We start from the raw sequence: 15,986 nt of genomic DNA on the forward strand, positions 1-15,986 counted from the left end.
TTTCATATATGCGCAGAACTGACGCAACTATGAACTGATGCAATTACACAGTTAACGCACACAATTACAAGCGCGCGCGCTCTGACAAATTTAAAACAGTCATCAATTAACGATCAAAATGGACAAATTTGTTATTAGAGGAGAAAAAAGATGTGAGGAAAATGCTAATGAAGGAACACATGCAAACAAAAAGAGTCGTTGCATCAGCAATGAAGGTAGGAGAGTGCTTGAAGAATGGAAGAATCAATTTGCAGTCAACGAGCGAGATGGACAGCCTTTCTGCTTGCTCTGTAGAAAAATACTGGGTGTATGCAAAACTTACAATGTGAAAAGACATTTCGATACCACCCACGCAACTTTTGACAAGAAATATCCACTTGGATCTCAGGAAAGAGCTTTCCAGATAACTAGTCTTGAAAAAAATGCCATCGCTGAACAGAATACAATGCGAGCTAGCTTAAAAGTGTCTCAGGCCGTGACATTAGCAACGTTCAAAATTTCCTGGCTCCTTGCCAAACACGGCAAACCATTCAGTGATGGGGAGCTAGTTAAGAACTGTTTTCTGGAAACACAATGTCTGTTTGATGATCTGAGCAACAAGAACGAGATAATTCGTAGGATAAAAAGTTTGCAGCTCAGCAACGACACAGTTACTCGTCGAATTTCTGAAATATCTGAAAATTTGACAGAACAACTAAAAACTAAGCTAACCACTGCTTCAGCTCTCAGTTTGGCAGCGGATGAATCGACAGACATCGGAGACGTTGCTCAGCTTTGCATTTGGGTGAGATGTGTGAATTCAGAGACCTTTGAGGGTACAGAAGATTTATTCGCGTTGAAATCGCTACACGAACGAACACGGGGCGAGGATATTCATAGAGCACTCAGTGCAGCATGCAAAGACATGAACATACCGGCATCCTCAGTTGTCTCCATCACTACTGACGGTGCGCCCTCAATGACGGGAAAACACAAGGGTCTGGTTGCTGAAATGCGAAAAATCTCCCCTGACTTGTTGGCATTTCACTGTATTGTGCATCAGCAAGCACTATGCAGCAAGTTAGTAGATGGATACTTCGTGGAGGTTATGGACACCGTGGTCAAGGTGGTCAACTTCATTCGAGCGCGGCCTTTAATGCACCGCCGTTTTATTGCGTTGTTGGACGAACTGGACAGTGCCTACGGAGACCTCATTCTGCACAGTGAAGTGAGATGGCTAAGTCGTGGGAAAGTCTTGAGTCGCTTTTTGGCTGTACTCCCCGAGATAGTTCACTTTCTTAATGACATCGGCGAAGGAGAAAGATTTCCAGTCTTGAGAGACAATGCGTGGAAAACAAATGTTGCTTTTCTTGCAGACGTCACAGCTCACCTAAACAAGCTGAACCTGCAACTTCAAGGTGACGGAAAACATGTTGATGAGCTCTTGGGCTGTGTTGAGAGTTTCAAAATGAAGCTAGGACTGTACACTGCACAACTTAAAGATAGTGATCTAACTCACTTTCCACTTCTGAATGACGCGTGTGATGGTGTACTGGACATGCAACAGAGAGAACGATTCGTTAAAACTCTCAGTCAAATGCAAGAAAAATTCATCTCTCGTTTTTCTGATTTTGAGAAAATAAAATATGCAGGACATTTCATCAGAGAGCCATTCACTTTCCCTGTGGAAAAAAATCAAGGACTTGGCTGCAACTTTCGGTTTGCTTCGCCGCGCGCTCGAAGATGAACTGATGGATGTTCAGGCAAGAGGACACAGCCAAACCGAGCAGCAATCATCCTCAGTTGCAGAAATGTGGCGAAACATCTCTGGACAAAACCTCAGATTATTAAGTTCAAAAGTGCTTTCCATATTTGGACCCACATACATTTGCGAACGCACATTTTCTGCAATGACGCGCATCAAGTCACGTTTCCGTGCGCGTCTTACAGACTACAACTTACAGTCACAACTTCATTGTGCTGTTACTCCTTTTGAGCCGAATTTCACCAAATTGGTCGGCTCCCGACAACATCAGGTGTCCCATTAATGGTAAGTAGAATTATACTCTCTAATGATAATAATACATCTAATTGTAATAATTTTAGATGCATAATATCTGATTAGTGAGCGTTGTGTAAATAATATGCGGCCCGTGAGAGTTGAACTTGGACATAGTGCGGCCCACTGCAAAAAAAGGTTGAGAACCAGAGGTCTATAAGGACATTTGCCTATCTCAAAAAACATGGCCGCCATTGGCCGATGAAGTTTGAGCACCTATTAGACAAGGTTAACGGAGGCCGATCTTCACGAAACTCACTGGGCATGTTCGACTCATGGCCCTAAAGATCTGTAAGAATTTTGAAACAAATCGGCCACTAGTTGGCGCTAACGAGTTTTATGGCTCTGTAATCACGTGGTGTTTCACACATCCACACAATATGAATATCATTTGATAGATCTCCTCCTGCTGAACAACTTTGCCTCAAGAACCATTGCTGGCATTCCAGTCGTTCATTAAGTATTCACAAATATGTTAAAAACCTACTTTTGCGAACTAGTCCTAGGTTTTTCACTCAGTCTTGAGCAGACCACTGCAGTAATATTCTCTGGACTAGAGGGTGACACGGGAGTGGATTTTCAAATCTCTCCCGTCCCACTCCCACAAAAAAAAAATCCCATCCCATCCCAATCCCACGAAAAAACTGGGAAAAAATCCCGTCCCGTCCCAATCCCGGAAGAATGACTCCCATTCCCTCCCACTCCCGTATTATTATTATTAATTTTTTTTTTTTTTGGCTAGAATCTGCCAGTTACAGTAAAGAATACAGTACAGATCACAGTATGCCCGTAACTTTTTTTTTTTTTTACATTAGTTGAATAAAAATGCTAAATTTTGTTTATTATTATTATTATTATCATTATTATTATTTAACTGAAAGCCATCTTAAACAAATGCACAGTGTGCATTGCACACACATTAAATTTCACGTAAATCATTCATGCAGACACACGTTTCCTATTTGAATTGGTCCATTTGAAAGTAGACATTTCACTCTATAGATATATTTTTCATGTCTCTAAAGTAAGTATACACGGAGTTTCGAAGTGACGCGCTCAAGTTCACTGAGACAGACGGCAGAAAGCTCGTCCTTTTTGCTTTAATTAGTTTACAAAAGCGCAACGTTTCCTTGTTTTTCTGAGTGCACACAAATAAACGTTGAGTCTTTACAAATTCGAAAGATGCCTATCATTCACTCTTATCTGTATGACCAAAAATGACGGTATTTTAAGAGCAAGTGACCGCACCGGCACCTCTGTCATGCAGTACCGCGCTACTATTCGGCTTCCACACTCACACAGACACTTCAATAGCGCACATTTTAGCCATATGGTCGATGAATGATAGGTGAGCATTTGGATGCCCTGCTGTATTACCAGTCGTTAACGATCCGTCCGTCATGAACTGACTTGCTTAACCAGCCACACCAAAGCATACAGAAGGAGAGAATAAAGAGACAGGTCAACTAGAATTAAGTTCAAAATTACAATATATCGTTTATAGTTTATTTATATAAAAGGTATATTTGTCTGTAAAGTTGGGTTTCATAGCGTTACGATTCCCGGTCCCGCCCACTCCCGCTGACATTTTTTCCTGTCCCGTCCCAATCCCGTGATTATTAGTGATTTTGTTTCCCATCCCGCGGGATTCCCGTGGGAATCCCGTGACCCGTGGGATTCCCCGAAAAAAACTCTGGACTCCCTAGATCAATAATTATATTAAAAAAAAATGTTCAATTTTGTCCTTTGGTTAGCTATAACAGGGTCATTTAGAAAAGGGGCGTGGCCACGTATACCCAAAAGCCTATAAAACCTAAACAAAAACTCAAAACTTTACGAAAATCGGTGAAAACGTGTCAGATGATTCTTAACAAGCATACAAAGTTTCATGGAGACTGGACCATAGGTGGAGCTATAACAGTTAAAAAGGCTTTAAAAACACAAGATTTCTATGGTAAATGGCCTCAAACTGTTAAAAACTGCTAATTTATTCACACAAACACTAGATCTTCATATCATATGATATATTCCCTTATTCTGAACAACTCTGCATAGCACCTTAAAGGCTTTATTTGCTCGAACCCCGGTAATTGCTGCTTGCAGCTATATTGTTAGAGTTTGCAGTGTGATACATGATCAAGCCTCTGCTGTTACACAGCACATACAAACAGTATTACTTGAAAACTACCTTGAAACCGACAACGGTGTCTCTTTTGATAAATGATGATAATAGAGCTCATCTCCCGTCCAGGTTAAGTTGTTCTTCGCTATATTACCGACGCTCGACCGTTTAATCAGTGTAGGCTGCAGCCCCCTCTGTTGGTGAGAATGATCACTACACTACACAATTGCTCTGATAACTGAAAGGCTATTTTTCGGTATGTATGCATTTATTTATATATGTATGTATGTAGCGGGTGGGTTTTTGGGGGTGTTATGAACGGGCTGTAAAACATGGATATTTTCAAGGACACCAAAAACAGGGCTGTACCCAGTAAGGGCTTCACAGGGCTTATTGCTTTCATAATTCCATATATGTAGTTAGGTTTCACAAAATAAAATAGAGCAAATAAAGTGTAATGGTATTAATAAAAACATTATTCTTCCGCCATACAAATGTGACCCTGGACCACAAAAACAGACTTTGTGTATTTGTAGCAATAGCCAAAAATACATTGTATGGGTCAAAATGTTTGATTTTTCTTTTATGTCAAAAATCATTAGGATACTAAGTAAGGATCATGTTCCATGAAGATATTTTGTAAATTTCCTAACTGTAAATATATCCAAATTTAATTTTTGATTATTAATATCAAAGTCCCTTTAAGGCAAGTCATTTCACTCGGCGGCCATCTTTGAAACGCCTCTTGGACAGGCAAGTGCAGCTCCAAACTATTTGAATGGAGGGACATCATATTTGAAATTCATGATTAAAATTCATATTTGAAATTACCAATGAAATCTGACAACAACTGACTCATAAATATTGTTTCTTATGCTTCAATAGCGTTAAAAAGCTTATCTTTCAGGGGAGATCAGCCAGTGCGCATGCGCAGTACTAAGCGCTCGGCTCAGAACGCTGACTGTTTCTATAGCAACCGGACATCTAACGGCAGCTGCAGTAACGCGCTGACTATACTAGTCAACGATTGGCTCTTTCATTAAGAAGGCGGAGCTTCGCAGCCATAATGAGCGTTGCATCTTTCCCCATTCAAAACTATACGAGTGAAAAGTCTTGGGTATTCTATAGTCTTTTGTAATATGCATTGCTAAGAACTTTATTTGGACAACCTTAAAGGGGTCATCAGATGCCCATTTTCCACAAATTGATACGATTCTTTAGGGTTTTAATGAAAAGTCTATAACATGCTTTGGTTAAAATTTCTCAATGGTAGTGTAAATAACACTTTTTTTACCTTGCCAAAATCAGCTCTGCAAAAATCGTTCTGTTCTGGTCGAGGCTGCTTTAAATGCAAATGAGCTCTGCTTGCCCCGCCCCTCTCTTCCTTCTGTGGAGTGACGAGCCTGTTTACTTTAGCCGCGTTTAGCCACTAAACTTGCTAACTAGCACATTATTAGGAAAGGCAATCGCAAAGATTCATAAAAAAAACATTATACTCACTTCTGCTGTAAGTGAAGCTGGATCACGAATGATTAGTGCGAACACAGACGGATATATGTAGATCGGGAGGCGCATTCCCTTCACAAACAAACGTAATGCGAACAAACAAAATCCACAAACAAAATCCACTGCATCTTCAACGACTCAGATGTCGGGAGTAAATGACAACCACTATGTTCATTATTACATCCAGCAACACAACACCGCAACTGCTCAGTCTGAGATATTGTTGTCTAACTTACATCCCTGCTCCAGAATTGAAACAATGGAACGTAGTTCCTCAGAAACAGCTGTGGTTGCAACAAAAGGGTTGCTGAGCAACACAGACAAAGGTGTATTTTACAACAGCTTGAACGCGGCTCAACCAAACAGAATCAAGGATCAGAAATGCCCGTTTTATAAATAGATATAAACCATAAACCAGTGATAGGCAACGTTGGTCCTGGAGTGCCGATGACCTGCAGAATTAATTCCAACTCTAATCAAGCACACCTGAACAAGCCAATTAAGGTCCTAAGGATTACTAGAGCTACAGGCAGATGAGTTTTTTTTTTTTTTTTCAGGGTTAGAACTAAACTCTGCAGGACCTCCGCACTCCAGGACCAACGTTGCCTATCCCTGCCATAAACTAACCATACTAGGTATAATAAAAAATAATTGTCTAGTCAAGTACATACTACAATTTTATTATTCATTTATATATATTATATATATATATCTACATATAAAAAATGATTACAGTGTTGCTACTTTACCACTGTTGCTGCGCATTGGAGCGACCCCAATAACGTAATCTTTAGCCTCTGGAATGCTAATTTAGCAGGGGAATCCCGTCAAAAACATGTATTTTACCCTGGAAGGCAATTTTCAACGGCTACTTTTGGGTTAGTCTTGAGTAGCAATTGGGCGGGTTTTGTTGTGAAAACTTGGCAACCCTGGATGTGCACCATTTCTAGAACACAAATCAAATAAGCAGATATGTGACTGATCGTGTGACTTCCTCTGTACAAACAAGTCTGATGTTCTTGTTTCCACTTAATCATTCTCAAGCTGGAGAACATGATTAAGTTTTCCACAAACTTAAGCAGTTCATTCAGCTTGAGTGCTGCTGTTAATAAAACCAAAGAGAGACCAACCAAATACTACAATCTGGCATTCACACATTATATAATAAAACACTTTAGAATCTAAATACAATACTCTTGATGACACAGGGAGGCAGTGTTTCTGCCTTCACAGAGATTAAAAAGCACAGACAGAGAACGCTACTATCAAAATATATTTTATTCTGGACTTTTCATTTGATCTGACTCAAATCACAACAGTCAAATCAACATTGCAGTGAGTGATTTCTGCTAGAGAGTGAGCGAAACAGAAAAAAGAACTAAAAAAGAAAGAGAGGAAAAAAAAAACTAGATTAAAAATTACCTAAAGTGAGACAAAAAAAAAACAAAACAAGTATTTGTATTTACTGAACAAGTATTTACATGGTCCAAGATGTTTTGATATGCCCATGTACGTGCTTTTGCTTAGAGCTAAAAACAACAGTAGAATTACAAAAGATTTCAAAGTACAAAATTTCAAAGGGCCGTGGACAGAGTGCTAGGCTTTGAGGACCGAGAGAAGCAAATGCTTGCACGCACACTGTAAAAAGTAGATCTCTTTAAAATTAAAACATTATAAAATACCATTCCACTGTCATAGACAATATAATAAATAGCATATTTTCGTACAATCTACTGGTTGATTATATTAGAGCAAGCTTCAAAATACTCATCTTTAAAAAAAAACAAAAAACAAAAAGAAAAATCAGGACATTTTGATAATCTTAAGAGGGGATGCAAATTATAGTTGATCCGTGGGGAGAGAAAGGCATGTGTTAGCATTTTGGACTACATTTTAATATTGAAAAGAAAAAAAAAAAAAGAAATAAAAATACTGTTACATAAGTTCAAACCAGCCGCCTCACCCTCTAATAATCATCAGAAGACCTGGTTCATTCAAGTAAATGTTTAATGTCACTCAAGTAATTTCAGTCCAAAAGATAAAAAAAAAAAATGTTTTAAGTGCTCATTGGATTTCATGGGAGTACATCTAAAGTGCTGAGAGGCGACGTGAGTGTGCTGGATAAAAGCTGCTTCTCTGGACTATGACTGTCTAATGGTATTTTATAAGGACACGTGACAGCATCTAGCGAACTCTAAATCAACGTGCCGTCACCTGAAGAGAAATCCCAAACGGAGTTTACGTTAAAATCCATCCTATATAACAGTAGCATGTAAAAGTAAAAATCCCTGTGGTCACATTTACGTTCTCTACGTCAGTTTGTGTATACACCCATACCATCACTGCGCAACGACGTCATGTTGTTACAAACAAAAATAGTGAGCAAAACGGCACCTCGACCTGACTTGAACCGACCCATAATTCAGTCACTCGCGTGAAGCCATACATACTAGTGCTGTTACAGTCACACACATACCAATTCACTGCAGCGCTGAAAGTGTAATGACCAGACCGGATCAGACCTCTATAGAAAAGCAGGACTAAAGAAAGAACATCAAATCTTTGTAATAAACATTTTTAAATGATGTAGGAGGACAATCGTGAACTCCCAAAAAAGGAATGAATAACCTGATAGCTATGTTTTCTGTAACAGCGAGACTGAATGTGCCAGTTTTGTTTAGGGTGGGCCTATCAGATGTTTTAACGTACAGGCTTCACCTACGAGTTTCTCCCATTCATGCACTGCAAGTTCGGTTTTGCATAGGTTGTAGAAAATAACACAGGGCATTCGTTTTAGAAAATATAGTTGAGTAATTTAATAGGCTTTCTGTACTCTTATAACTCTGTAGTTAAAAAAAAGATCAAATTATCTCAAAGTTTGGCAAAAAAAAAAAAAAAAAAAAAATCCTTGAGCATTTTGGAGAACAGTTCCAAAGTCGCAGAGCCACTAAACATACAGTGCCAATACTCTGAATTGTCAATATCATACGGCCACGAGTACAGCCGCCGTATTCAACAGCTCTGCTCGTCAGCTCATGCAGTTACACCTAAACCGTCGCTGAAGCGCTGACGTGTACAATATGCACACGACAGCGGCGTGGACCTCGGCCCTCTGGGTTTGGAATGATGAACACAGGAACTAATGAAAGGTGTGCGTGTCTGTGTGTTTGTGTGCATATGCGGTGTATTTCTCATGTGTCCAGCGTGTCTGTATATAACAGTTCTCAAGCACGCCGATTTTGTGTCGTAAGCATCACGGGTCCGTGTTTTGCGATGGAGTTGAGGGGCCGTTGGTCTGGGCTGTGGTCTAGCACCTCACGCGTGGACTACAGCAGTGAAGGATGATGATGATGATGGTGATGATGGGCCAGGGACAGTCGGTAAATTTGGCTATGCACACATTCATAGTCGGTCCATGGCTTCCCAGCGGCAGCGTCATTTCCTTAGGTCTAATACACAAACCTGAGAAAGAGGGAAAAAAAGGTTATCATGACTTGTAATAATAATTGCATTTTTTCTGATAAAAATTGTGATTGTTACTGATTACAATTGTGCTTGTTTATAAGGCTGCACAATTTGGGCACCAATGGGATTAAATTAAAATAAAAGGAATTAAACTCATAATTGTGATTTCACATCTCAAAATTGTGACTATCCTCTTTTTTTTTTTAGGTAACTGCAACTTTTCCCTCACACAATTAAGATTTTTTTTCCATGCAATTGCACGCTTTTGTAGTTCTGAAAACAGCATGAAATCAAGGCAAAAAAATCAGCAAAAAAAAAAAAAATCAAGGTCCTTGCACTCAGCGTCCGAAATGTTCGTATGTGAAAAACATTGCAAATTGAACCCGATAGGGCTGTCACTAATGATTATTTTGCTAATCGAGTAATCTGACGATTATTCTGATGATTAATTGCATAATCAGACAATATAAATCATTTTTTGTAGTAATAAAAACAGGCCTAAGTAAACAATAGCCCTGAAAATGACTTAAAATACATATGAAGAGTTTATTTGCAAACCCAGATAACTATGTTCTTTTAAATGTTCCAAAAAAGCATGTTTTTTTTATGTTATCGTGTTTTTATTGTTTTGTTGTGTTAGTTATGTTTACTTTATATCCAATTATCCCAACTGCAGTCTGATTGAGATTAACTGGAATGCAACTGGAATGAAAAAACATGATTTTTGAAAATTGTTAAAAATGGAATGATCTGTTTTTGCAAATGAATTCTTCATATATAATAGCAATAAGGCAATAATAAATAATTAGGCAAGTAATCATATGGTTTTACTAAACAAAACTGTTAAAATACATAATGTATTACAAACAATAGAGCTAATGTATCAAATACCTACAGAGGGCGCCAATGACCTGACGACTGTTTTTACACTTTACTGCCCGATAATCCATGTTTAATATTGACTCACCAACATTTAATTCAAATGTCCACTTAATCTTTAATATTTGGCCATTTCTTCATGATACAGCCACTGTCATTTTTTGAATATGTGGACATCAAAAGTGTAAACTCAGAGTGAGGGTTTAAATTTTATTTTGAAATCACAAAGAACAGTTAGCATATTGAGAAAGATAATGATATATTCTCCTGCGTTTGTGTAGGTTTACAAATCATTTACAGGGCTCGACAATAAGGAATGCCCAATGACCCGGGGCCAGCATGAAAGACGCTCTGGACAGTTGACGAATTTGTCACTGGCCACTGCCGCGTCGTCACAAAAGTTTATCATTTGCACGTGTTTTTAAGTCTTTTTAATTTTAATTTTTCAAGTGATCACAGAGAGACGAGTTTCTGATGGACCAATAGTCTACAAAACTATGTCAAAATACTCGTCTTGACGAATAACTTTGTTGCTTTAACAATGAATAATCTATATTTAAATCTATACAGTGGAGAACAGATGCACCGATCGACCGGACACATTTCAACCGATCTGTTCCAGGCTTGCACACGAATTGCATGCAATCATTTTTCAAAATGTCTTGTGTGTGGAAATATTACTCTTTAAACATCCGTTAACAGAGGCCAGAGACGCTGAAGACCAACGCAAAGAGGAAAAAAATTGCAGGCAGAAAAAATTGCAGGCAGAGCAAGATCACGGTTCACAATGCCTGAAATATTGGAAATATTATCCTAAATATTGAAATGGGGATTCATATGAATGTATCTCTGAGGGGAACTGACTGTCTTCGTGTTTTCTTTTCATTTGCCTCTGTATACTGCATTTAAAGTAGCGTTCATAAGCGCGACGTTGCTTTGTTTAAAGCGGTAACCAGGGAAACGTAATATCACTGTTATTCCATAAGCGCCATCTGCTGACAAAGACTGAGTTTGCGTTCTTTCAGTCCCTCTGCTGTTTGCAATGAAGCATCTTCAAATGAAGCATCTTTTCATTTGTAATAAAATATTAATAATAATTAAAGAATTTTTGAACAAACAAATAATGTTAAAACTTTATATTTGTTAGGCTAGTAGGTTTTGCTGTGGTATCGAAATTGGAATCGAGAATTGTACAATTTAACTGGAATGTGAAATTGTGGTGTCATAAAAGCTTATTATTAAAATAAAAGATAACATGAGTCAAAAACAATGATAACAGCAACTATTTTATTTTTGGTGGCAGGGCCAGTGAAAATTTTGACCGGGCAAGTAAAAATTTGAACCACTGTAAAAAAAAAAAACCTTAGACAAACGTACATAACCTACATGCTAATAAACAAAGCGCATATATTAAACCTGCATCGCATATATTTATTTAATTAAAATGTAGCGTTTGTGAATTCTTATTAGCATCATGCTTTATTTTGATTTTTAAATGGGGTTTAAAGGGTTACTCCACCCCAAAATTAAAATTTTGTCATTAATTACTAACCCCCATGTCGTTCCAAACCCATAAAAGTTTTGTTTATCTTCGGAATGCAAATTAACATATTTTTGATACATTTTGACAGCTCTCTGACCCTCCCAATGACAGCAATGTAATTAACATGGTCAGCGTCCAGAAACATAGCAAGGAGAATGGTAAAATAATCCATGTGACATCAGGGGTTTAACCGTAATTTTACGAAGCTACGAGAATACTTTTTGTACGCAAAGAAAACAAAAATAACAACTTTACTGAACAATTCTTCTCCTCCGCGTCACCATTTTGGAGAGTATCCCCTGAACGCAAACAGTGTATGCTGTTTTGTGTCAGCTGTGCCACACGGGTACGTTTTCTCCATTTATTTATGCTTTGATTTAAACTAAAACAACGTGGTCTGGTGCGGCTGACACAGAACAGCATACGCTGTTTGCGTTCAGTGGATACTCTCGAAAACATGGATTATTTTACTGATCTCCTGAGCTACGTTTCTGAATGTTGATCGTGTTAATTACATTGCTGTCTAAGGGAGGGTCAGAAAGCTGTCAGAATGAAAGTCATTTTAAAAGCTTTTATTCACTTAGGTCTACTTTTATAGAGAATAATCGAACAGATTAACAGAATCAGAATAATCGACAGATTACTTGACTACCAAAATAATCGTTAGTGACAACCCTACACGTGGTTTTAAGGGGAAAGTATTAACAGGATATATATATATATATATATATATATATATATATATATATATATAAAAAAAAATACAAATAAAATAAACACACAAAATAACCGACATGGGAAAATGACAATGGTTAATAGTTCTGAATTTCAGTGTTGATTACTTTTTGATGAAATGTCCAGCCCTACGTTCAAGGGACTTTTTGCAACACAGAAACTCACCGATCCATCTGATGCACTCGCGCCCACTTTGTCTCCAGTGGAGTTCCAGCATACTTCAAAAATCCCTCCCGTCCCCCTGTAGCTGTTGACTAAAGCACCACTCTGTAGGGAAGAAATTGAAACTGAAGTTAAAAACACCAGTTACAGTGACAGATCAATATATGTCAGCCATATCAGCTTATACACAGCCGTCAAAATTGTGGGGTCAGTAAGAATGTTTTTTTTGTTGGTTTGTTTTTATTTAAATAATGCTTTTATTCAGTAAGGATGCATTTAATTTATAAAAAAGTAACAGAAAATTTAAATTTTGAATGTTATAAACAATTTTTACTTCAAATAAATGCTTCATGGCTCCCACAAAAATATTAAGCAGCACAAGAAATGTTTCTTGAACAGCAAATTAGCATATTAGAATAATTTTTTTGAAGAATAATTTGTCACTAAAGACTGGAGTATTGATGCTGAAATTTCAGCTTTACCATCACAACAATAAATAATATATATGTTTTTAAAAACTGTATTTTTAAAATTATAATATTTCACATTATTACAGTTTTTACTGTATTTTTTTATTGAATAAATGAAGCCTTAGAGAATGTAAAAGACTTCTTTTAAAAATATATTTTAAAATCATTGTCTTCACAAAAGAGGTCGCCAAAGCAACCGTGACTAATAAAATGAAGACTGTAACGAGTATTAGTTTGTTAAAGAGCCTACAGTACCTGCGTGTTCCAGATATGGACACACTTGTCAAAGGAACCGCTGGCCAGGTGCCGCCCGTCTGGGCTGAATGCCACGCTGTAGACGGGTTCCTGGTGTTTGGTCAGTGTGTGGATGCAGGCGCCACGTTCTGCATCCCACAGACGCACCGTCGAATCGAACGACGCACTTTAGGCAGAAAGTAAGAAAAAACAGCTACTCAATGTGTTTAAATATATACACACATACACAACTAAAACTAGAGATTGAGTCAAATTTAGTCAATCAAAATAATATTCAAACAGGACAGCCTTTCCGAATGAAGCGTGACGGCGGCTGGTTGTATACCTGGCCAGCATGAGGTTGGCATTGGGATTGTTGGTTCCAGGGCCAGTAGGGCTCCATTTGATGGTGTAGATCTCCTTATTGTGGGCTTGCAGGTCATGAACACAAGTGTCTTGTTTCATGCTCCATAGCTAACGTTCATATAAAAAGTTAAGAGATCAGTAAAGAGCTTAATCATCAAAAAAGAGATGGTTAGCTTGTTGAATCTCACCTTTAGCGTCATGTCATCAGAGCAGGAGGCCAAGAGATTTCCTGTTGGGTCCCATTTGATTGCATTGACTTCATTCTGAGGAAAAAGGAGTGCAAATCAGTTATATAATCAGTTTGGATGCTTAAACCCTATAATGCTGTATCAATCATATTTGATGCATATTTGCTTATCTATGCGCCTCAGGAAGAAGGACTTTTAATTTTCAAAATGTGTGACTTAGTCGCAAAATACAAAAAAAGAAAAGCAAGAACAAACTTTAGATTGATACTGAGATAAGATTACAGATGAATAAAATAATTTTAGCTTAAACTGCAGAGCACGGTGCTAGCAACGCTAAGATCATGAAATTAATTAAACTTAAAATGTTATTTAAATGCAGTACAAAAACACTATTGGAATAGTTGACTTAATATTTCATACTGAGACAAACTAAAAACAAAATGAAAAATGTCTATTAAAAATCATACAGCAGGTATCTGAGGTACACATATTTCAATCAGCACTGTATTGCAATGTCAACCACAATAACAATTATTTTAAAATCATTTAAAATTACTAAATTAAAACAATTAAAAATTAAAGATCATTTTATTAAGATACATTTACAAGGGAACTGATATCTGTATGTATTCCTTTATATACGTGGCCTGTTCTGTAACACTGTTTTTGTCTCCATAATTTTATTCACACAATCTTTTATACAGGTGTAAATTATATTAAAATAAATTAAATATTAATGAAAAAATATATACTTACACTGCTGCTCAAAAGTTTGGGATCAGTAAGACTTATAAAGTTTTTTAAAGAAGTCTCTTATGCTCATCAAGGCTGCATTTACTTGATCAAAAACAGAAAAAAAAAACAGTAATATTGCAAAAGGTTATTACAATATAAAATTACATTAAATAATTTATTACTGTGATGCAAAGCTGAATTGTCATCAGCCATTACTCCAGTCTTAAGCATCACAAGATCGTTGTGACTTTTTATTATAATTATTCATGTTGGCAACAATTGTGTTTTTTTTGGAACCTGTGATACTTTTTTTTTTTAGAATTCTTTGATGAATAAAAGTTAAAATGAACAGCATTTATTCAAAATATACATCTTTTCTAACAATATACATCTTCACCATCACTTTTTATCAATTTAACACATCCTTGCTGAATAACAGTATTAATTTCTTTATTTAAAAAAAAAAAAAAAAAAAAAAAAAAAATTATTGACCCCAAACTTTTGAACGGTAGTGTAGATTTCCATTTTAAGTAAATGCTGTTCTTTTTAACGTTTTATTCAAAGAATCCTAAAAAAGCATCACAGGTTTAAAAAATAAAAATATTAAGCAGCATCAGTTTCCAACACTGATAATAATCAGCATATTAGAATAATTTCTAAAGAATCATGTGACACTGAAAACTGGAGTGAAAATGCTGAAAATGTAGCTTTGATTACAGGAATAAATTAGATGTTAATATATATTAAAATAGAAAAATGTTATTTTACATCGGAATAATATTTCACAATATTACATACTTTTTTCTTTATTTTTGATCAAATAAAACACAGCCTTGAGTAAAAGAAACTTCGTTAAGAAACATTAAAAATCCTACTGATCCCAAACTATTGAATAGCAAAGTTTGCTTTTTGCAAAAGTTCAATAGAGAATTTGTTTAAAAATATATAAATTTATGTATTTCTGACTTCATATGTTAGGCTTTGCATGGTTAAAATATCACTTTTAGGGTTTCTGGTAGACCAAACAGTCAAAAAGTAAATACTGATTAAAATTTAACAAAAGAATATATTCATGGAGTTTTTAAGAATATACACACTCTACAGAAACAATAGCATATCTCATAGAAGTGGCTTACTGTGTGGCCCTGGAATGTTTTAACTGGTCGGTCCTGGCCCAGTTTACACACGTGAATGCACATGTCCGTGCTGCAGGAGGCAAACGTGTTGTTGCTCTGCCAGTCCACGTCCAGAGCTGGAGCTGCAGGCAGCAAATGCAAATCACATCAGTCTTAGCCATTCTTTTGAATCTAGCTAATGTACAACCGGTAAATTCGGACTACAAAAAATAAAAATAAAAAAAAGTGTTCCATCTTAAAACCAAAACCAGATTCATCTCTCTAATAAAGAACACTTCTCAGTGGGAGTTTAAAAAGAATCCCACAGCTAATCGCTATAGCGAAATACTCTCTCTGAAGATCCTGCGCTTCACATTACAAACAATACAGCTAACAAAATCTGTCACATATACGTTTATTAATGTGCC

At 36.8% G+C, this 15,986-nt stretch overlaps 2 protein-coding genes across 2 annotated transcripts in view; one reads left to right on the forward strand and one right to left on the reverse strand.

Annotated features, from left to right (window-relative positions):
- LOC127182894 (general transcription factor II-I repeat domain-containing protein 2A-like) overlaps positions 1-15,986 on the forward strand; it is a 21,896-nt gene continuing 5,910 nt past the window's right edge. The window contains exon 1 of the mRNA XM_051138589.1: positions 1-2,029. Coding sequence (XP_050994546.1) covers positions 119-1,726 — 1,608 coding nt within the window. The 5' untranslated portion in view covers positions 1-118 and the 3' untranslated portion in view covers positions 1,727-2,029. The remainder of the gene's footprint in view (positions 2,030-15,986) is intronic.
- tbl1xr1b (TBL1X/Y related 1b) overlaps positions 6,930-15,986 on the reverse strand; it is a 24,940-nt gene continuing 15,883 nt past the window's right edge. The window contains exons 11-16 of the mRNA XM_051138602.1: positions 15,580-15,701; positions 13,709-13,783; positions 13,501-13,628; positions 13,176-13,341; positions 12,454-12,555; positions 6,930-9,128 (exon numbers count right to left, since the gene is read on the reverse strand). Of these exons, the coding sequence (XP_050994559.1) occupies positions 9,102-9,128; positions 12,454-12,555; positions 13,176-13,341; positions 13,501-13,628; positions 13,709-13,783; positions 15,580-15,701 (620 nt within the window). The 3' untranslated portion in view covers positions 6,930-9,101. The remainder of the gene's footprint in view (positions 9,129-12,453; positions 12,556-13,175; positions 13,342-13,500; positions 13,629-13,708; positions 13,784-15,579; positions 15,702-15,986) is intronic.

This window comes from Labeo rohita, chromosome 2 (assembly GCF_022985175.1).
Source record: "Labeo rohita strain BAU-BD-2019 chromosome 2, IGBB_LRoh.1.0, whole genome shotgun sequence".
Taxonomy (NCBI): domain Eukaryota; kingdom Metazoa; phylum Chordata; class Actinopteri; order Cypriniformes; family Cyprinidae; genus Labeo; species Labeo rohita.